The sequence below is a fragment of the Rhipicephalus microplus genome, chromosome X (genome assembly GCF_043290135.1).
Source record: "Rhipicephalus microplus isolate Deutch F79 chromosome X, USDA_Rmic, whole genome shotgun sequence".
Taxonomy (NCBI): domain Eukaryota; kingdom Metazoa; phylum Arthropoda; class Arachnida; order Ixodida; family Ixodidae; genus Rhipicephalus; species Rhipicephalus microplus.
Window position 1 is genome coordinate 379,208,926 of NC_134710.1, and position 22,236 is coordinate 379,231,161.

Consider the following 22,236-nt stretch of genomic DNA (forward strand, 5'->3'; position numbering starts at 1 on the left):
AACAATAATAATAATAATAATAGTAATCAATAAATGAATTGATCAATCATTTATTTAACGTGCCCAGGAACACCGGTAATATCTTTGTGCAGGCGCACACAAAAATAAAGCAATACAAATAAACAATACAATGCAGACAGCCTTCAGAAATATCAAGAGAAAAAACGCGTAGACATAGGGAAATGAACACAAAAGTGGAGGACTAAATAAGACTGGACAACAAATATTGAAGGGGAACGAGAAATTAGATTGCATGTATACAACTATGTAATCAAGACGGAGAAGCGAAGATTTTGTACATTGTACCATACTATGTTAAGACAGTGCGAAGTTCAGATTAAAACAATGACTGTGGACCATGAAAAACGTCAAAATCAAGAAAATTAACATTATAGAGACATTGTCTCCTGTGAACAGTAGAGTGTCGGAAGAAGCAGGCGGGTACATGAATATGTCTATTCTCTCTTGTTAACTTACGCGGAATTCGAAAGTTAACACAATTGAGAAGTACAGGGCAGGATATGATACCATGGACCAGCTTGTGAAGAAATAACAGGTCAGAACGATTTCGTCGGCAGTGAAGTGATGGCAATGATAATAATCCAGCAGTATTTGCACGAGATCCAGAGTGATTTCCAGCAAACCGATGGTTATATATGCTGAGAAATTTTTGCTGGACTCGTTCTATGGTGTTACCGCTGGATTGAGCAATGTCATTGCTGATCACGGAAGCATACTCAAGTTGTAAAAGACATATTGCGGTGTACAATTTGTGGAGGGCTATAGGAGAACTGAATTCTCGAGATATTCTGCAAACACATCCGAGAGCAGCAAGGCCCGGCATAGCAGCACGCTTAACGTGAGCAGTAAAGTTTAACGTGCTATAAACAACAACACCAAGATCACTGATTTCATAGACCTTGCATAGCAACACAGAATTGACAGAGTATTTAAATGACATGCTAGATGTTTTGCGAGTGATAGACATGAATTTTGTTTTTGAGATATTCAGAGAAAGATTACTACGGTTGCACCATTCGAAAAAAACAACTCAAATTTGACTGCAGCAAGCGACAATCGTTAACTGAACGAATTTCGTTAGATATCTTGACATACAAGAGGAAAGAAGAATTGCGAATGGCAAAAGAAACATCATTAACGTAAATAAAAATATGAGTGGGCCTAATACCGACCCCTGAGGCACCCCACTAGTCACTTAAAACAAAGAAGAGGTTTAGACATTTGCGGCAACGTAACAAGATCTATTGAGCAGATAGCTGTGCAGGAGATTCACAATCGACAAGTCAACATCAAACTGCGCAAGTTTAACCATAATCAGTGAGTGGCTGACTACGTCAAAAGCCTTGCTCAGGTCACAGTAGATTACGTCAACTTGTCCTCTATGAGAAATAGGTGTGGATATCTGCGTCATGAAACTAACAAAATTTGTGGTAGTTGAGCGAGCTGCCAGAAAACCATGTTGATTTGGAATCAATTAGTTTTTCACACCAAAAGACACTATGTTGTGAAGAGCCAGCTCGAAAATCTTGATGTGGCACATAGTAGAGAAATCGGGTGATAATTTGAAACATCTCTTTTAGAGTCTGACTTAAATACTGGGAATATCCAGGCAGTTATTAAATATCGTAGTCAGTACAGGGACAAATATATTACCATAAGCGTTTACTATGGCGGATGGGATGCCATGTGGGCCACATGATAAGGGTAGTTTTACGTGCCTAATGCATTCGCCGATAAGATTTTCATCCAGCGACAAAGCACTGGATGAGCTAACTGCCTCCGGCTATTGTCAGATATCAGTGCTAGAGTCTGAGGCCTTATAAACGGATGACAAATGCGTGGTAAAACAGTCAGCGACGGCACGCACTTCTACCACATTTGAGTCCAGCAGTCTGCAGGACTCTCCGCTTTTGCTAAATTGTTTACGCACATACTTTGAAACTCAGCTGGCCTGTCAGTGGCGCTTTTTTCTAAGAAGTCAATATACGAATCATGATCGCGCTTATATAGGCGTTTAGAGAGAGCTCGAAAAAAGCTGAACTCTTCCTTCCACACGCTGGATGGAGACTGTTTGGATTTCGTGTGTGAGCGATATCTATGTTCCAGTGCACTGATAAGTTCAGATGAGAACCAGTGGGGAAATTTACGTTGTTGAGGTGTACATTGGGGAGTAAAATTACGCTTGCTGCTAAGTACAAGCTCTGTAAACCGATCAATCTGATCATCAACATTCGGTTTGTCAGTAACCTGTCACCACTCAACAGTGGACAAGTAATAATACAGGCCCGTGTAATCACCTGGCTTGAATGCAAATATTAGAGATTCGTTTACGTACCTGCTGTAGCTCGTTGTTTCGGCTGATGCAGTTAATTTTACGTTAAGTGGTGGGTGGAATTTTTCGGGACGTACAAGGGAGATGTCAGAGCGGGAAACTTCAAGGGGTTGATTGTTGGACACACACAGGTCTAAGACGTTGCCATTGAAATTAACGACTGAGTTATGTTGCAGTTGGAAATTAAACGCCAGAAAGTCCAGGAGCAGGCTGCACCTTTTCTCTATAAAATGATTGTAATGAGAAAAGGTGAGCGTGCTCCAGTCAATTTCAGGTGCAATGAATTCCCCAAGAACAATAATTCTGTGCCCACTATGAGAAGATATCACAAGTTCTATAGAAGACCTGATATCATGAAACGAGGCAGGGGAAATGCTGGGTGGTAAATAGAAACAGCCTATCAACGTTTTTTCAAGGCGCTCAAGGTTGATTTCAAGCTAGATCGATTGTTCGATAGATTCTAGGTCTTTCTGTCTAACGGATTTCATTGAATTATCAATGGCAGTCAGCACGCCACCGCCTTTCTGTTTGGTTTCACTGAAATCTCGGTCACTGTGGAAGGTGGTGTAGGTCGGGAGAAAAAAGGGTCAGATGAGAGAATTTCAGTGCTTAGCCAGGTTTCAGAAATAGCGATAATAGGAAAAGAAGACGAAAAAACATTACATAAAAACTCGAGTGTCTTGGTACGCAGACCCTGAGCATTTTGGTGAAAGATGTCTACGTTACATGGCACTTTCGATACTAGTCACAAACTCAGAGGCATGAAGCATGTCATCGCACAGCTCCCCACGAGGTGGCTTGAAGATGCATCCGGGGGGCCACATCGAAGGGTCATTCAGGTGTTGTAGTGTTTGCTCGTCAACTTCGATGTAGAATGAAGAATGTGACTGAAACTTTGTTTGAAGTCGCCGGCAGGAGATGGTAGACAAATCTAGTGAAACAATATGTTTTTTATGTCAGCAGCAGTGATGTCCAGGCTCAGCTTCATAACAAAAATGGCCTTTGGCCCTCATGACCGTTGTGGCCGTTGAGCTACAGATATAGTTTATCTTTTCATACCTCCAAACAACGCGGGTTTCTTCCTTCTTTCGCCCTCAGTAACCGCTGCAGAAGAGGCTGTCGCTGGCATCACACTGACACGCTCGGACATGTCTGCGTCAGCTTCCGGCGAATTCGAGGATGAAAGAATTTTGGAGAGAGGTTGTGCAGAGTACACAGGTTGCTTGGAGGTCACAGATCGATCAACGTTCACATGCTCTGGAGGGATCACAGGTGCCGTCACTGCCACGGCGGCCGTGCGGCGCGTCAGCTCGTCACGCAGGAAGCGGACCACTGCACAAAGGGAGGCGACCACGCGGGCTTGTTGTTCAACACCGCGGAAATGATCCTTATGGAGGCGCTAGTTTTCTTCGCGTAGTTGGGACACCTCGTCGCTGAGGAACGAGATTCCCTCCAACGCTTCGAGGAGGAGACGGCACAGACCGGCGAGATCCCCACCCGGGGGGGGGGGGGGGGGCACACGTGGAGAGAAAACCAGTTTGAGAGCTGCAATGCTCGTCGCTGCACGCCGCCTAGTCGTCTTCGTTAGGTTTACCAGAAGGACGATTCAGATCACATAAATTGCAGTGAAAGGAGCGCGATGCAGACTTCAGAAGCTGCAGCTCTTCATCAGGCTAGATTACACACTTCGCATGAACACGTTTAGAGCAACTTTCACAGCGGAAAAACTGTGCTGCTTACCGAAAAACGGGCAGGAGCATAGCAAGCATGCATCCTGACTGGGAGCCATGGTGCGGGATAATAATAATAATAATAATAATAATAATAATAATAATAATAATAATAATAATAATAATAATAATAATAATAATAATAATAATAATAATAATAATAATAATAATAATAATATTAATAATAATATCATAATAATAATAATAATAATAATAATAATAATAATAATAATAATAATTAAATAATAATAATAATAATAATAATTGTTATTATTATTATTATTATTATTATTATTATTATTATTATTATTATTATTATTATTATTATTATTATTATTATTATTATTATTATTATTATTATTATTATTATTTCCTGAGGTTGATCGTCCCAAAACCACGCTATGAATTCCGGAAACGCCACAGTCAATGGCTGCGGAATTTTCGACCACCCGGGGTTGTTTAACCGACGTGCTCTTAATTATATGCACACGAGCTTCGCTTGAAAAAAGGAAGGCTAATTTCATATCAGGACAACGACAACCGTGTTTGAAGTTCTGGATATCCGCCGTTGAAGAGTGTATTGTTGTTTTTTTTGTAATATTTCCACCGAAACTTTCAGTGCTCGCCTTTTTTGCACAGCACTTCGTGCATTGCAGGCGTCGTGAACCTAGTGAAACGCCGATAGCTCCGTTAACACAATCGAAGCCAGCCGTGGCGTACCTGCCGGCCCTGCAAGTGCACAAGTTCCGACCGAGTGGCCGACGCACGTGACGGGGGACAAAAGCGCGGTTAGAGGACAATTGGTCGTGATATCAGCAGACCAGACGTTTGCTCCATTTCTTCTTCCTTCGCTTTACCGCCGGATAGCTGCAGCGCTCTAAAAGGACGGCTGATTCTTCTTTCATAGCAATCGTTCATACACTGAACTGAAGGTACTCTAATAGATATATAATTACAATTCTGTTGGACTTTTGCATCTTACTTCTAGAGTGTCTGTTGCAATTCTGCCAACATGGTAGCATTTGATATTAAAGCACTCATGTCGACACCAACTGCCACTTCTCTGCCGGGCACATTGTTCGGACCGCGTGGCGTCTGTGGTGGCGCGATATGAGGTGACGCACATCAAGAATTTGAATAATAGTTCACCAAGTGAGCATCGAAAGCATGCAAGAATTGCCCTCCCCGCTAGCATGTGTCTTATTCGACCAAAACACTCACTTTATTGAGATTTTTTCGACGGTATTCCGTTCCTGCGATTGTTGAACGAGTAGTGATAGCAGTGTTAACAACATGGGAATATTTCTCTTAATAGATACACGGGTTTTGGGAACCGCAAGAAAAGCAGTGTGGTGTGGTGCCTGGGAAAGCATCGCGTATTCAGGACACTTTCTCTTCGATATCAAGGGAGCCATTTCCTTACCTTAGGGGCCTTGTGACGTGACGCGGAAGACTTCTATGCGTGACGTACTAGCGGAAGGTTTGTGATGGTTCAAGTAAACAACAATGGGTGTATATTCTCCAGCAGTGTTGCGGAGTTGTCACTCCGGAATTATCATGATTTCGGAATCATTGCGCAATTTTGCAGCCTTGGAATGGAAGGAAGACAATGCTGTTAGGAATGTAATGGGAATGTAATTAATCACCTTTTTTCTGAAATGGAAAGGTTATAATATTTAGGCTTTATAGTATTTATTTATGTATTTAACCGAAAACACAACACGTTTTCATCAACGAGCTATTTTTTTATTTCAAACATTAGAAAATGAGTTTCTCGAATATAAAAAAAACAGCGTTTTGAAAATGGCTTGGCTGATTACAAGCACAATATATTTATAAGCAACGCAACGGTTAGGTGGGCAGATGAGATTAAAAAGTTTGCGGGTATAAATTGAAAAAGCAATCACAGCACCGGGTTAGCTGGCGGAACATGGCAGAGGCCTTTGTTCTGCAGTGGACGTAGTCAGGCTGATGGTAATGATGATGATGGTGACATTTATAAGCAACGCACATACTATAATTTTGTCCTTATATTGACAGTGCCCCTATTAAGTTTGTCTCTATTTTTTGTGTAACCGTGCTCGAGCGGAACTACGGTGGCAACATGCCGCCCTCCCCCGTATACGCCTTGTGATTTCTTTAGCCCTTGGTGGCACCTCAGCCACAACCGAAGCAGGTTCCGGAAACATGTTCCGGATGCAGGTTCGGACGCATGTTCAGAACAGAGCGTTAGCCATCGATATTCTGATCCGCGGCAACATGCGTCATCATTTGTACGCGTGGCTTCGAATATTCGAGCATTATCGCTGATGGTCGAGTTTGTTTATAATAAACTGAAATGTGGCTCCTATGTGTTGTCACCGTTGTTTGAAGAACACACAATGAAACAAATTTGAATAAAATTCGAAGAAATAATAAAATTCAATCAAATTTGAAGAACACACTATAAAACAACGTCCAAACAATGAACCTAATGACATCAATATAAAAACAAAATTGGGATTGAATCAATTATGCCTTGGGAACGGGCACGATGAGCCCGTATACCAAATTATCCTGCAATATTTCTGAGGGCACAGGGTGGCCTTTGCCAGGATGGGTGAACGATTCATCATTTTTGAATAAAGCCTCCTAGTTGGGCCAGTGTGGCCGGAGGGACAGCAGACGCAAACCATACGCAAAACTACGGGAAATATGTGTATGCGTAACGAATAATAAGGTGGATAAAAGTGTCATATAAACACCAGTTTCACCTGTAGGGCACAGCATTGATGCCACAGCCAGAAAGTGATTGATTGATTGATTTATTGATTGATTTATTTGCGGGGTTTAACATCCCAAAACCACCATATTTATATGTGAGATGCCGTAGGGGAGGGCTCCAGAAATTTCGACCACCTGGAGTTCTTTAACGTGCACGCAAATGTAAGCACACGGGCCTACAGCCAGAAAGTGGAACGCTTATGGAGACTAGCAGTCCACTCTTTTGCATCTGGTCTAGCGAAACTCTACAAAACGTTCGGGTTAGGGAATAGAGCTAGTTCAATATAAATTGCAGGTTTTGTGCTGTCTGTCGTCACCACGTGAAATAAGCGGTGAAACCACAAAGCTCCCCAGGTGGTCGAAATTTCCGGAGTCCTCCACTACGGCGTCTCTCATAATCATATGGTGGTTTTGGGACGTTAAACCCCACATATCAATCAATCAAACCACAAAGCAAGTACAAAGGAATACGAGTCATCTACCGATGTCCGCGAGATAGCGCTCGCGACCACCACTTGTGATAAAAGTAGGAAAAAAGCAGGAATTCAACTCAAGCATTCTGCGTGCTAGCCAATTATTCTACCAAAGAGCCACGCCTGGTCTCGCAACTGCTTTTGAAATAGAACGTCACGTGCGTAAAGCGGTCATATGGAATGCAATGATGGCTATCAAGTTTTATAAGCATTACATATGCACCCCTATGATGAAGCCGTCATGGTAGGTTTCGATCAACTGTCGCTAAGCGTAATGCACTGAATGCGATGGATTGTTTATATGAATCAAGGAACGACGCGAATAGACATTGATAATTTCATTTCGAGATCGTTAACAAAAATCAGTGCGTCTACACGAAGTGAGTAACTATGACGACAGCCGGGCGAAGCTATAAGTCGTAGGGTTCATGTCTAGGTTTAAATCGCCGACTACTACAAAGGACCGACAGATGAACGGATGTACGCGTAGACGGATATTCGGACGTCTGCATGCGAGGAGGAACAAATGGACGTATGCACAGATGCATGGACGGTTGGACGCATAGATGGACGTACGGATGGACAGATGGATGGTCGAACAGACGGACGGGTGAACGCACGGATGAACAAATGGCAGATCAGTAGCCGGACAGACTGATGGACGGTTGAATGAACGAGTCACCGGATTGACAGACGGACGGCGCGGGTGATCACGTATTGTGCTGTCGTAAACTTGATTACACATAACATGAGCTTTTTATCAATCAATTTAATTTTATTGAGAAATTATAAGCGATTGCTACAATTTAGCTGGACTGCAGGCCTATATTGGCTAGTGGTCGGTCCATATCCGAGTACATTACTTTGATATAGACTGACCAAATCAGAGTTTTGATATGGTCGGTCCATATAGTAGTTTGGCCACACACATACCTTTTCGTTATTTGTAGTGCAGGTGCAAGTTCAGTTTTTGTTAGTATTTTGGCGGCTTCACGGACACCAAGAAGGTCGGCCACGTAGGAGCTTCACCCCAAAAGCTCGCATCAGCAGCGTTGATCCAACGAACGCATACAATAGCTATCATGGTCCGAGCAGAATTCGAACCCCAGTATTCTGCGTGGCAAACAACTATTCTATCACAAAGTGACGCCAGGTCCCGGAACTGCTTTTGAAGTTGACCACATTGTTCGTGAAACGTCAATTGTGTTTGCAGTGCTGCCTATCAAACTTTATAAACAGTACTTATGTACTCCTATCATACATCCGAAAGGTTGTATTAACTGAAATTTTTGTGAAGCGCCATCCGGTGAAGCTCATTTATCAATACATGGCCACCAACCTCGCATGCACAAGCGCTAAGTATCAGCTTATCGCTTCAGGTGTTGCTAATACCTATGTTGATGTTGCCATCGTTACACAACAGTAAAATTATGAATGTTGAACAAATATATGTGCATATTACATTTGTGCGTTTAACGTCATTTCGTAGCATTTGGCCTAGTACAAAATATAAACACAGTCACCACCTCATCGCCAGTTTCGCACAACGTCGATTGCCAAGGTACGTTGGATCCATCGATCCTTTTTCGTGTGTGTCTCCTCTTGCTGCTTGACGTGACAAAATACGGGCGCGAATTTTCTCTCTCCATGAAAAGCATTCATCGGCAGGCCTCCCACGCGTGGCGATGCTATAGCTTGCGCTCTTCGTTTGGCGGATATGAACACATGAGTGGCTAGATTTAGGTGTTCGTCAGCAAGCCGTTTTTGTCCCCAGCTGACGCGCGCTGTTACTTTTTTGCTAGTATAACCTGTGATGAGTGCAGGGTTGTTGTCTATATGGTATTTATTCGCAATAGGACGGCCATGGCATTCAGAAAGTGTCGATGCATTTGCTATTACAATGAAAGACAAAATTGTTTTTACGCTTTTCACCAGCACAGATGATATTGACGCGAGAGCGTTAAAGAGCTCGTGTCGGAGAATTTTAGGCATCTGCGGCGACGCCGTTAGTTGCGAGCAAAGCATCGGCGTGGTCCATGTTTCAAAGTGGTGGTGAATGGAAATAATTAAAATAATGTATCCGAGTTGCAATCGAGCATAGGCAATCTTTGCGGCAAGCAGGCGTTCTACAGAGCCCCGCCTACTTGTGCACGGAAGTGTTTCGAAAGTAAAAGCTATACACCGGTCATGCACTTCAAGGAGTCGTGTGGAGAAGTGCAATGGTGCGTGGCAGAATATTACAGTGGCACCAGGTGTCAGACCTTGAGAATTGCGCAAATATTGGGTAGTAGGCCAACCAACTCATTACGCAACCCCAACTCATCCCACACCCACCCTTACACTTGGTCCTAGTTCTCACATAAAACATCCACAATGTTGCACAGCTGCAAAAGTCCGCATATTCATAGCTCGCCCATGGCGTCATAGACACAATAAATGGTGCCAGCATGATAGCTTATAGCTGATGTCGAGGCAGCATATTCACGTGCGATTAACCTGTTTCTGTCTGAAAACCACGTCGCTGGAACGCTCTTTTGCTTCTGCGCGTAAATAGTGACAGAATCACAATTGAAGGCAATGCGTTTGATACGATGCACTCTAACAGTCACGTGACATCATAAAGTTCGCCTCCCAGCATGTTGGTGCTTCTATGTGGTATATTAAGGTATGTCAGTGCAAGCGAACAATTGTTTTGCGGGCGCACACTGGGTACTTTAGTAATCTGCAAAATGATCTTATGGCACATTGCGGGCATCATAACTGCACTATAGCAGTACGCGTTGCTTTCCCCGCGTCCTGCCTGAGGTATTGACAGAACGAGGTAGAATGTCTAAGCAAGTGTTAGCATGATGCGAACGCAGCCTGATTACGCTTTTGCAGTCTGCTCTTGAAGGCGGAGCTTAAACATATGCCCACTGTGAGCAAGCAAAGTGTAGTGCGGTATACTGTGCGTGGCTTTTAACATTGTCTTTTACAGCTTCAGCTTATCAGGGTACAACAAGAGAAACAATAACTTTGTATCATCACTAAAAGCATTTCATTTAGGTTTTACCATTCGCTGTCTAGGGGCAAAGCAAGGTCGGAAATAGTCTATCAATAGGCCCCATATTTACATGTTTGACTGCAAATATCGTCGAAAGACGATAATCTTTCGTCTGGAGAGAGTGAACAAAACATTTGCTTTGTGCGCGAGAAAATTGTTGAATGGGATTCTGGAGGCGCTGCGTGAGACATGAGCGTCATCTGGTAGTAATCTTGGAAAACGAAGGAATGGCCTCCGATATAGCATTCTCCCAGCTTGCGTGCGCCATATCAAAGGCCCTAGTTTGTAGAATGGAAGGTCACAGATAGGTGACAGCGCCATATCGTCTTATTTAAGCGTAGAAATCATCCATCCTTTCGTGCGTAGCGTCGCATTTTCAGCGCAGCGTAATAAACGCTATAGTATTTAGAAGTACTTATATAAGCATTTCCTAGTATAAAGAAACAGGCCACAGAATACTGACGGATTGATATTGTGCCTCAGATAGGTGCAAAGTTTTTTTTTAATTCTACAGTGCGCACAAGCATGAAATGAAAAACCAGATCAAGACTGGTGGGCGTTGAGGAAGTGGTTGAACTTTGCCCTAATAATGAATTCTTTCGGTTGACAGACAGATGGTAGCAATGTTTGGGGTTTCATTTAAAATGTGTCTCAAATGTAAACCCAATGAAGTGATTCTGGTACTTCAGGAAGGGTTCAAAGCTACATCGTCATAAAAACCTGCGAGGCCAGCAAAGGAAGAAACCAAGATGCATTCAGTGAACTCACCGGGTGCAGGGGAAGAAAAGTGTGCTTCCGTAGCAGCGATCCGACACGTGGCGGCCGTTGACACAGCTAGCGAGGCAGCTCTTGATGCTCGAGAACCACTTGAAGTCGTGGTTACACACGTGCACTGGGTCTTTGGCCACCAGTACGGAGGCTTTCCTGTAGGCACTGCAGTAGAATTCGTGCTTTGGTTGCCCGCAGTGAGTGTACACGTGCCCACTGTACGACTCGAGGGTGACGGCCTGTGATGCGCAAGAATTGTGTACATCAATGCAACATATGAAAAAGGCGTCAATGTATAAAAGATTTAAAACTCCAATAGGAAAGTTCTGGCTCTCGTAACCTTTTACAATATTGATTATATTAAAGAAAAGTTGTTTCTTCAGCCACTCAAACTTGATCTCTTCCGATCACCTTTTTTACGCACCCTGGAGGAACCTCATTGCGTGGTAGCTAGAGGAAGATTCCGCAATTGGTATGCCAGTTGTTGTCGCGCAAAAACCGTTGGCAGTGGCCGGCGCTTGGCAGGGCCTATGTTTAGAGATCTCACATTACAAGTGACTAAATATTACGGATCCTAAACCATTGTTTCCTGACTTGGTGTAAATGTACAAAATAAAATGTTACCAGCCATCGTTAGGTTTTAGGTTCGTATTATTGAAATGCGTTTACTCATCTATTTTGTAGTGTGTTTAGCTTAGGCCAACAACACGAAGCACAAAACGAAAACCACTTGGAACAAATCTTTGGTTTTGCACGCTGTCATAGTATTCTACCAAAAGATACCGCCTGGATGGTCAGTCATGTCTTGTTCTGTGTGGCCATATATAGATATATTGGTACGGTATGAGCCGGGCATGTTTTGTAAACAAAGGTAGAGGGAGAGAAAGTTACTTGGTTCGGCCTATGTTCACCATCATCACCCATCGACGCCTGACCTCTCCTGCAAATAAACATATTTAAACTCCATCTAACCGTACCTATATATATATATATATATATATATATATATATATATATATATATATATATATATATGAGATCTAACAGAAACTTATGCCAAGGAATGTATGGGGAAAGATAATAGAACCAATGTAATGTAAAGAAGAAGAAAGAAAAGTGGTTGAAAAAGTAACTTGCCGTGAGCAGTAATCGAACCTACGACCTTCGAATAACGTGTTCGATGCTCTGTGGCAACCCCCCCAGCCGCTTTATCGGCATTATATTTGAATTTAAACGCGGGACTGTCAGTCAGCGTCATCTGTAGCCATAGCGGCGAGTGTGGAACACCCTTTTATGAGCCTATGTGGCGTCACGTAGCACGTGAACTTATTACGAGTGAGCAGCTGAAAATCCTTCCTCGTATACAACCTAACGGCACCATGTCTCCCAGTACGAGGCCCTCGTTAATGAATAAGGGAAAGAAGTGTATACCTAAGGGCTCGTTTTTCCGTGTTTTCCGTGTTACATTGGTTCTAATATCTTCCCCTATACACTCCTTCGCATTATTGACTGTTAGATCTCAATATACTGTGTCAAAACAAGGAAAAACGAGCCCTTAAGTATACATCATTTCTTTCCCCTAAATTAATAATTATATATATATATATATATATATATATATATATATATATATATATATATATATATATATATATATATATATATATTCCTGAGCAGACATCACAACAATGCTCGTTACCTTTCCACGTGTTGAGCTCTGATCGCTTGTACTTCGCGTGGAGAACGCCAGGCAACCGTCTTCTCTTACCCCAGCGTTTTATAGAGTTATGTGAGATGGGATCCATACGAACTATACTTCGTGCAGCATTATAATTTGTTGTTATCTCATTGAGTGCCTCACTCTTGCCTTGAACCTAAAATTATTTCTATATCGAGCTATTCATGCACCACGCAAATACTGAAAAATAATAGTGTCACCATGCGGGCATATAATAGATATGAAATCAGCTACTCGGAATGTTACAGGAAGTAAGGCTAGCTTATCTTTTAGCATCCGACCCGGCGTAACTCAACGAAACACAGTCGTAAGTGGTCGCGCCCACTGCAAAGAGTGAAGTCACCTTCGTACTGTCACAGCTTCAGCGCAAGCGCCACGTATTAGGATTTAAGCTGTATGCCGATCATTGCCAAGGCAGTCTGTGCGCGACGGCACCAGGCAGCTCAGAGTGTCAGTCAAGGCCCAACCACACGCATGCAATTTTCCAGCAACAGCGACAAGCGGCAGCGATAATCTTGCCCCGTCGCGCCGTCACGTCGCGACGACTGCATTCACATGTCGGCGACAGTCTCGATATTGCTATAGTGAAAACAATCACTTATATACCCCTTAATTGCGAGAAGAATTGTTTAAAGGCAGCTAGATGACAACATGCCAAACCTTTTGCTGTCTTGTGTGGCCTAAGGAAGCCACAAAAGTATTTCACGACCTTTATTTTAGAACATTTGGTTTTAACGCGACAGGGTGCCTTGAAGCGTATGCTACGACGACTACGACGCACATCGCCGGACAAGTTCGCATTCCCCCAAGCGACCAAATGGCCATAAACTACCATCTAAACATTAAGAGAGACCTGCGATAAAAAGATTTAAAACAAAATACGGCCGCACTCTCACTCTTTCATTGAGATGCGAATGTAAAAAAGATAGTTGATTTCTTGCATTACTTGAAGTACAGGCAGACAACAACCATCGAGAGCAAATTGCAACCGAAGCGAGGTCCAGGGGCGCAGCCATGTTGTCGAAAATCGCCATGCTGGTGTTCAGCCGACAGACGAATTTTTTTGGTTTTACAGAAATAGGTGACGCGAAAAGTGGCGACGACGCATGGCCCTCCACGACAACAAATCTTGTCGCTCGTCGCATGCATGCGGATGCATGCTTGCAATTTTTAGGACACCCTGATGGGCATCTCGCGCTACAAACGATGGCCGATGCGTAGTCTCTGCGCTTCAGCCTCGGTCATCTCCTGCAATTGTACGCTTTCCCTAGCACGTAGAGCATATGACACAAGGGACGATGTTTTCGTTCTTCGCTGCTTTATCAAGAACCTCCGAGTGATGATAAAAATGCTATAATAATTGTTATCGCAATAACACAGAGGACAGAACGCCGCCATGACTGCAAAAACTGCACCACATCGTAATTGTTGGAGAAGCCTTGGTCCTACGGACAGCCTTAAAAGCCTCGTTACCTAATGTTCAATGAGTTCGATTCAGACTTTCGCGTCTGTCAATCTGTTTCTCCATTTTGAGCTCGTACGGTGAATCAGTAGTTTGATATGGACCAAATCATTTACACCACCGTTTTAAACATTCTTCATTTGACAATCTCTAATATCATACTATTATATAGCTTCCTACGTCAAAAACGTGTTATTTTGCACCAATGAAACAAAACAATAACAAATCAATGTTATCCCAATGCTGACTGCTCTGGCATTCGTGAAGCGTAGCAAGTTTGGTTATATAATCGTTTTCGGACAGTGCACACGCAGTGCTCGTGCCTCAAGTTCTTCTAGTCTTCAACCTTGTGCGCCGTTTTATTTTGATGTCGACGTTCGCGTTATTTCAGTAATACTTTTGTGCCCAACCCCAGATACCTTTTTGCTTCAGGTTACCCCGGTTTTAGTATTTCATATTATTGAAAAGACTCAAAACAGAAATGAAGGTATGGAACGATACAAGTCAAATTTGATGAATTTAGCTCGATTCAAAGGAAAAAAGAGGCACTCCATGCATATCTCAACTTCATAGTACAGCTACGAAGTTACGGCATTGTCACGAAACATTTCTATTAGAAAGCCACCTTGTCTCTAGTTTGCGAGAGGAGACGTTTTTCCCGGTGTGAGAGGTATGCCTTGAGACCATTCGAGACAGGATATGACGTTTTTTCTTTCTTTTCGTATATAATATTTTGCAGTCCGACAATTCTTTATACTAACTACAGCCCAACTAAGCAAATTCTGACTGACTGACTGACTGACTGACTGACTGACTGACTGACTGACTGACTGACTGACTGACTGACTGACTGACTGACTGGCAAAACGAATGAGAATCGATTGATTGATTTGTGGGGTTTAACGTCCCAAAACCACCATATGATTATGAGAGACGCCGTAGTGGAGGGCTCCGGAAATTTCGACCACCCGGGGTTCTTTAACGTGCGCCCAAATCTGAGCACACGGGCCTACAACATTTCCGCCTCCATCGGAAATGCAGCCGCCGCAGCCGGGAATCGAACCCGCGACCAGCGGGTCAGCAGCCGAGTACCTTAGCCACTAGACCACCGCGGCGGGGCAAAACGAATGAGAATCGCACAAACTGTTACATTGCTACCTTGAATAATTACAGACGCTCACTAATCACATGGATATTCTTGCTGGGTCATATGTTCAAGTTTGAAGCCAAGAATGAGTTGTATAAAAGTAAATTATGCAATCTGGAAATATGTAACCATATAAACTCGTGCGTGCGATACTACATTTCCCGCGTTAAGGTGCACTACGCAATATGTCGAAGTTTACTTCACATGACGATGACACCCGCATTCATGTTACGTTATTTCATCCATGTTTGAATTAGCGCTGGATTTTTCAGATGGATCCGGACGAACGAAACGCATTTATTCACATTGACATCATATATAGGTTTATAAAAGACTAGAAAGCCTGCTCGCGTCCCCATGATTTGTTTCATAAGTTTCTTTTTAAATAGCAGTTAGCAAAGGCATTAATGCAGCTTCCCTGCAGTCATTTTTAACATGCTGCTTTTTAGTATTCATTTGATGCAGGGGCAACTTCACGACGTTACTACTCTACTCCGATATCGCAATTGTGGCAATGGTCCTAAAAGGCCCTAAAGGAAAAGGAAAAAAACTATTTCGTAAACGAAGTATTAAGCTGCCCACGGCTCTAATTCCATCAACGGAAGAATTCAAAGCATACATGAAATACATCACAGATAATGAGCCAACTTACACGTCTCGGTTGCAAGTCGTCTTCTTCCTGAGCCCCAGTTGTGGCTGCGGTAACTGGTGCTCCTTTTGAACGGGCTGCATTCTCGCCAAATGCAAACGTGGACAATCGAAGGACGGTTACAAGCAGAACGAGGCGACGGCGCGTGTGACGCTGGTACTTCTTTGTCTTCGCTGCCTCACGGCACGCGCTCCGGATTCAAGAGTTCTTGTTGTTGTTCACCTATTGATTGTGGCGCATAACCACTATGGGGGATTGGCCAAGAATCGAGTGGTTTAAAAGTTATTGTTCAGGTTTAAAATAAAGGAGATATAATGGAAAGATTACTTACATCTAGAAGAATATGGTACTGGATCTAATGCACACAATTCTTTAAATAAAAAAAAACAAATGTATTCTTAGAAAAGAGAAATATTCCAATTTACACGCATATAATTTTGTAGACACGTTAAATGAATGAAACATATTAAATAGTCAGTCTATTAGTTTCATCAGGATAGCTTCGGACGGCCGCGCATACTGTTGCAGTAGAGAACCCAGAAATGGAAGCTTCTAAAGGCAAAATGGCTGTGTATCTTCGCGTTGCGTTGAAGCGAAGAACGGATACCCTGTGACAAGCCGCGCTAGCCTACAACGATCGCGTTCGTCGGCTCGTCTTTGTATGTCACAAACCAGTGCGTCAATAAAGCGCGCGCGAAGCCGCTTTCAGTGCCCGTGGTCGACAATCTAGATGAATCGGATGACGGCGCCGCGTGAGCCATGGGAAGTTACGTCGACGGAAGGAACTACGACGATCTGCGCTGGAGTCTGCGTGAGTGTTTTTGGAAGAGAAACATTTTAATACCGTCCAAGAATTGTGGACTGGATACGCAGTTGAATTTAAGGACTTCAAAGTTGCAATACAAGAGAATATTTGTAATGCACGGGATTGCATTTGTAGCGCGTGATCTGTTCCTTTAGTACCCGTTATGTGCACTGCTATAGCGCGTGCCGGGCAGGTTTCCGGGCTCGCACCTCAGCTGCCGCTCTGCTGTTAGATCGAAAACAAAAGAAGTACATGAGGATGTCTACGTATTCGCATCTTCACGTTATTCAAGTATCGCATATATTGAATTCATTCTTATCCATGTCTCGGTGTTGCCACGGTCTTTTTATATTTTAACCGCTGACTGTGTTACTTCCAGGTCGAGTACCGAACAGGAGTACGAGGAAAAAGAAAGGCTGCTACAAGAGATATGCAGCCTTGCAAGAGACTTCGGCTACAAGATCAAAAGCCGTAAAGCGCAGCCCTCTGCGGGTCAAAGGGTCAGTGGGGTTGAGACCCGCCACACTGCCGGTGCTACGTTGGTGCCAGCGTCACAAGTCGCCTTCTGTACGTAATGACATAGACAACCGGTAGCTTTTTTGAGCAATGACATGAATACCAAAGGACATAGGACAAAGTAATACCTGGTCAGGGTGAACTGGAGATCAATGAAAGGGGCCTTTCGTCCTGATTTGGACATATAATGAGCTGACGATGGCGATGCAAATGTCATATGTTCTGGGAAATGTTATTGTTCCACTTATCTATAACGTCAGTCATTACACATAACGCTGTATGAGTGAGGGTAACTACGCACAAGGCTAGCTCCTGTGCACGCTTTTTGCTGCTACTTACTGATAGGATGGTTTCGCAGCTTTCATTAAGTACCAAGAACTTATGCAACGTTAGTAAATAATTGCACTTCAATTATGTGTCATTGTGCAGTAAATGTTTAATAGGGGTAATGCTTCTGAAACTGTATGATTGAAACACAATCTACTCTATCCCATCGCCCAGAGCGACTGAGTGCAGATGCAAGTTTTGACGACGCATCTAAAAGTGCTGCAGACCTACTGGAGAGAATTTCACAGGACACCGACATTGCCGAAACACCTGGCCTCTCGGACGAAACCACGACCACTGCTAATAACCAGCGGCAAGAAGCATCAACAAATGCGGAAGACAGGCCTGATACTGAAGGAGCTGCCCAAGTTTTGCCTAGTAAGTAAATGACTGCATTTTACAACAGAATCTATTACTTTGGTCATTACTCTGTAATCATTACTTTGTAGCGGAATAAGTGAACACACTTGACTGGTACTCACTCAACCACTGAAGTGACATATAGTTGGGCTCATGGCAACTCATAAAAGAAATCCCACTGCACATGGAGTCTGTGATTTAACTACAAAAAAATTACCCGTGCACGCTAAGGTGAACAACAAGGAACGGACTCCGTTATTTTTTTATTGGGACTACCTTACAATCATATCATGTTCAACATATTCATGTTTCAACCGCTCTGGCCAATTGACCGCTACTGCGTTTGAAATCGATGGCGCTGAGAGACTAGACTCACAATTTAGGCAACGGACTACCATTCATATTTCTGTCAGTATCAAACTTTCTAACATCTAACAAAATTTAGTGTTCATTTTCTTTGTCACTGATGCTCGTTGCTGCCTGGTTTGAAATAAATGATACTGGAAACTAAATGCAAATACATTCATATTTTACAGGAAGACGCAGGGCTCAAGCAGCGACGGCTAGTGCGGACTACGAATTCATCGAGAAAAGGTGGAGACACGAGAGGGCCCTGAAAGAGAAGGAGCACGCACTTGAGATGGAGCGTCTGGCCGTTGAAAAGCTCCGAATCAAGCGAAAGCAAGAACTCTCCGAGAAAATGGACGAGCTGAAACGAGACGGAACTGAAAGAGAACTGCAACTGAGAGAGCAGAAAATGGAATTTCGCGAACGCCAGCTGCAAGCACAACTCGACGAAGCGAGCCAAAGAGAGCTGCTGTCGAGATTCCACAAGGCTACTCAAGACGCGATACTCAAAATTGTAGAAACTATTTGGGATAAGTTGGCAAAGTAAAAAGCGTGTGAATAACATTCGGCTGCATTCACAAGAAGGCAGACTGAATAATGTTACGGGGCTTCTGGCTGGGCCGTAACTCCAGCTCGCGACTTCAAACTTAATTATATTGTGCAAACATTTCAGTGTTGCAGCAAAGACACTTCGACATTGTGTACCTGAATTATTACAGTTGTACAGATTTGCATTATTTTATCTTTCATGTCAACAATTTATATTGAAAATAAAGGAAGAAAAGCATTTCTTTTATGAGCACGCATGCTTCGCCTGAATTTTAAACGTTCTCGTGGTGGTGGGCTCGTACTGTTGCACAAAATAGTTGATTGAGGTTTATATAGGTTCCGTTTCACTTCACTTAAGGACTGGCAGGGCTCAAGTAATCTTGCAGGCAAGCTGGCTGCACATCAAAATATGTAGACACTTGAATACCATACATACAAGCATGACAGTTGGTCACGATAACAGCTACGCTGTACACGCGTGGTACGATTTGAAGTAGTATCTTCTGTTTTTTTTTTGATTGTCAACAAATACAAATTCAGAGATGACTTTTCCAAATCCGCAATCAACAGACTGCCTGACCGCACTCACGGAAGAATTGAACTCTTGTTGGACGGCTGTCAATGCTGCTCCTCCATAGGGGTTCATAGGCAGTGGGCGGAGAGGATAGGCTGGGTCGCCGTATATAACGAATTCCTTGTCCAGTGCCAATGCTTCCAGCTTTTCATACAACTGGCTGTCCCGAAGAATGCTTGAAAACAATCAGTTCCATATAGTTAATCATTCTTCAACGCATTCAACACAGTTCATTTACAAGAACAACGAGTACTCGCATACTTTGTAGGATGCTTCTGCGATTGTAAAGGAGTGACTATATCTGTGTATGTGAAACTGACTAATGAACGGTCCGATCAGGTTTCCTTGAACGTCATGTATAACGTTCTGATGGAACATAACTCACCAGCATCATGCCTTCGTCCCAGGTATGGTCCATCCAGCTGGCAGATGAGCCCATTTGGACACATCAAAAATTGGTATTTGAGCACGTGTAGCCTCTTGTGCCCGAAAAAGTACAGGCGCTGGTCTTTCGAGGGTCGGCATATGGGGCGCGCTGTACCATCGATAAACGCCAAGCGGTTTTTCAGAGGAGCACGTTTACGATGAACAACAGCCTGGGGCCAACAAATATCAACATGAGAACGGGCGCTAATGCGTTCAATCTCGAAGCGCTAAAGAAATAAAATATAACTTACTTCGCTCATAGCCTTCAAGTCCGAATGTTTGAGCCACGGGTGAACGTTTATATTATTCAGGAGGCAACCGAAGTTCTTTTCAGTGTGGTAGAGTACTTTGTTCGATATGCTCACCCCCACAGAGTAGTGACGTCCAAAATATTCTTGAAGGTCTCACAGCCTGCTGGGATAGGCAAGTCTCCGGAGGCATATGCATAGGGCTTCTGTAGCCGTTACTCTCACTCCCTGAGCACTAGTGATGTACTGCGGCATCTTCAGGGCACGCACGACCACCGGAAAGTCAGCTTTTTTGAAGCGAAACTGTCGTCGAAAACACTGACTCGACATTGAGTCGAAGTTCAGTAGGCCACCTCGCGATGCATGCACCCGACGCCACGGTGGTTCTTTTTCCCGCAGCATGAGTGCCTCTATGTCCTCCCAACTTAGGTGCGCCAAGCAGTAGGGGTCCCAAAGAATACTTGACCTCACCATTGTCGAGGAGATTTCGCCGTACCAACCGCACGGCAAGTGAGAAAGCGCGAACGTTCGGCAGCCGTACTAGCGCGCGCGTTCACAAAACGTGTCGAGTGGCTACAGCTACGGTATTGTACTATGTCCTTTATGTGGCTTAAAATATGGCCATAATCTGGCTATAACACTTGGATTGGCTCGCATTGGCTGTCAGCAACACACGTACTTCTATTGTCATCTACCAGATGGCGCAACACGCTTCACGCTCGTTATGTACGCGGGTACTACGGCGTACTAAAAGCCGATTAGTGGCAAACGACGCCACGTAACGCAAGGCGTTTGCGTGATAAGTACGTAGCACCGTTCCGCAGTACTAAAACTCTCTAGTATTTTCCATTGGGCTTGTGCATCGGTGATGATGATGATGATTCTCGGAAGAACGACACAACCTATCACGAGGAATGGGCACGAAGCGTGCTTCGGTATAATTTGCAAAGCAAAATGATATATAAATAACATAGGCAAACAGAGAGACGAGAAACAAGGACGAAGGTTATGCGAAAACGATCATCTATATGAAAGCGAAAATAGTTGTGATAATTTTGCAATGTGATAATTTTTTATTGTGACATATTTTAATGCAATGCTGCTGAGCTTAAAGATGAACATATGAGATAAATAATGGGTATAGTTGAGGTAAATAGATTATTGCGTTTCCTTGTGCTTTGATGTCTGCGACACGCAATATTTCAGGGCTCGATCATTTTTTCATGATTACAAAAGTTACAATGGGGGGAAGGAATGAATCTAGGCATGTGTAAATAAAAATTTAATGACGGCATTCTGCATTGAAGTTTTGTTAGCGTAACTTGTCATTTGCCTTGTGCTGCCTCAAGAAATAATCCAAGGATACTTAAGGTGCCGAAAATTTGTGTCGGTATCTTGGGCATAATTTAATTGTGCAAAATCCAATAGGATGTCAGTAACTCAATATGGAGGAGCCATTCCTATGCTCGAAGTTGGATGGCCAGTGAATTCGTTCAGCACACGACATCGATTTGATACAGAATACTGAGCCATAGCAAATCGCACACTTCACAACTAAATGAATGCCAAATATCTATCCAGAAAGTGTGCATTGTATTTTGTGCATTTGTACCTTTGCATTTATGTTGCCTGAGACTTTTTGCTACGAAGCCCGTCGTCTCGTCTCGTCTCGCTCGCCGCAGGCGCTTGACATTTCGTACATTATCTTGACTTGCGTTTGACGAATGCGTGCCCTTTATTTTAAGGGTGCCAGTGGTTTGAACGAGCCAGTGATGACGATTCATCCATGTTCCTGGTATAGTGGCCCAGCACGGCCGGAAGTGGAATACTAACTGAATTATCAGCGGGAAGTGAAAAACTAATTCTATCGGTGGAACTATTTGTTGGGTTTTACAAGCTCAACTTCAACGCACCTATTTGCAATCATCGCACATAACCATACAACGGCAATTACTTG

General features: G+C 43.4%; 1 protein-coding gene across 1 annotated transcript in view; it reads right to left on the reverse strand.

The window, feature by feature from the left end:
- The window catches only part of LOC142776417 (uncharacterized), a 62,836-nt gene extending 41,988 nt beyond the window's left edge, over positions 1-20,848 (reverse strand). The window contains exons 1-3 of the mRNA XM_075880043.1: positions 20,283-20,848; positions 19,991-20,201; positions 11,131-11,369 (exon numbers count right to left, since the gene is read on the reverse strand). Of these exons, the coding sequence (XP_075736158.1) occupies positions 11,131-11,369; positions 19,991-20,044 (293 nt within the window). The 5' untranslated portion in view covers positions 20,045-20,201; positions 20,283-20,848. The remainder of the gene's footprint in view (positions 1-11,130; positions 11,370-19,990; positions 20,202-20,282) is intronic.
- Positions 20,849-22,236: the final 1,388 nt, after the last annotated feature.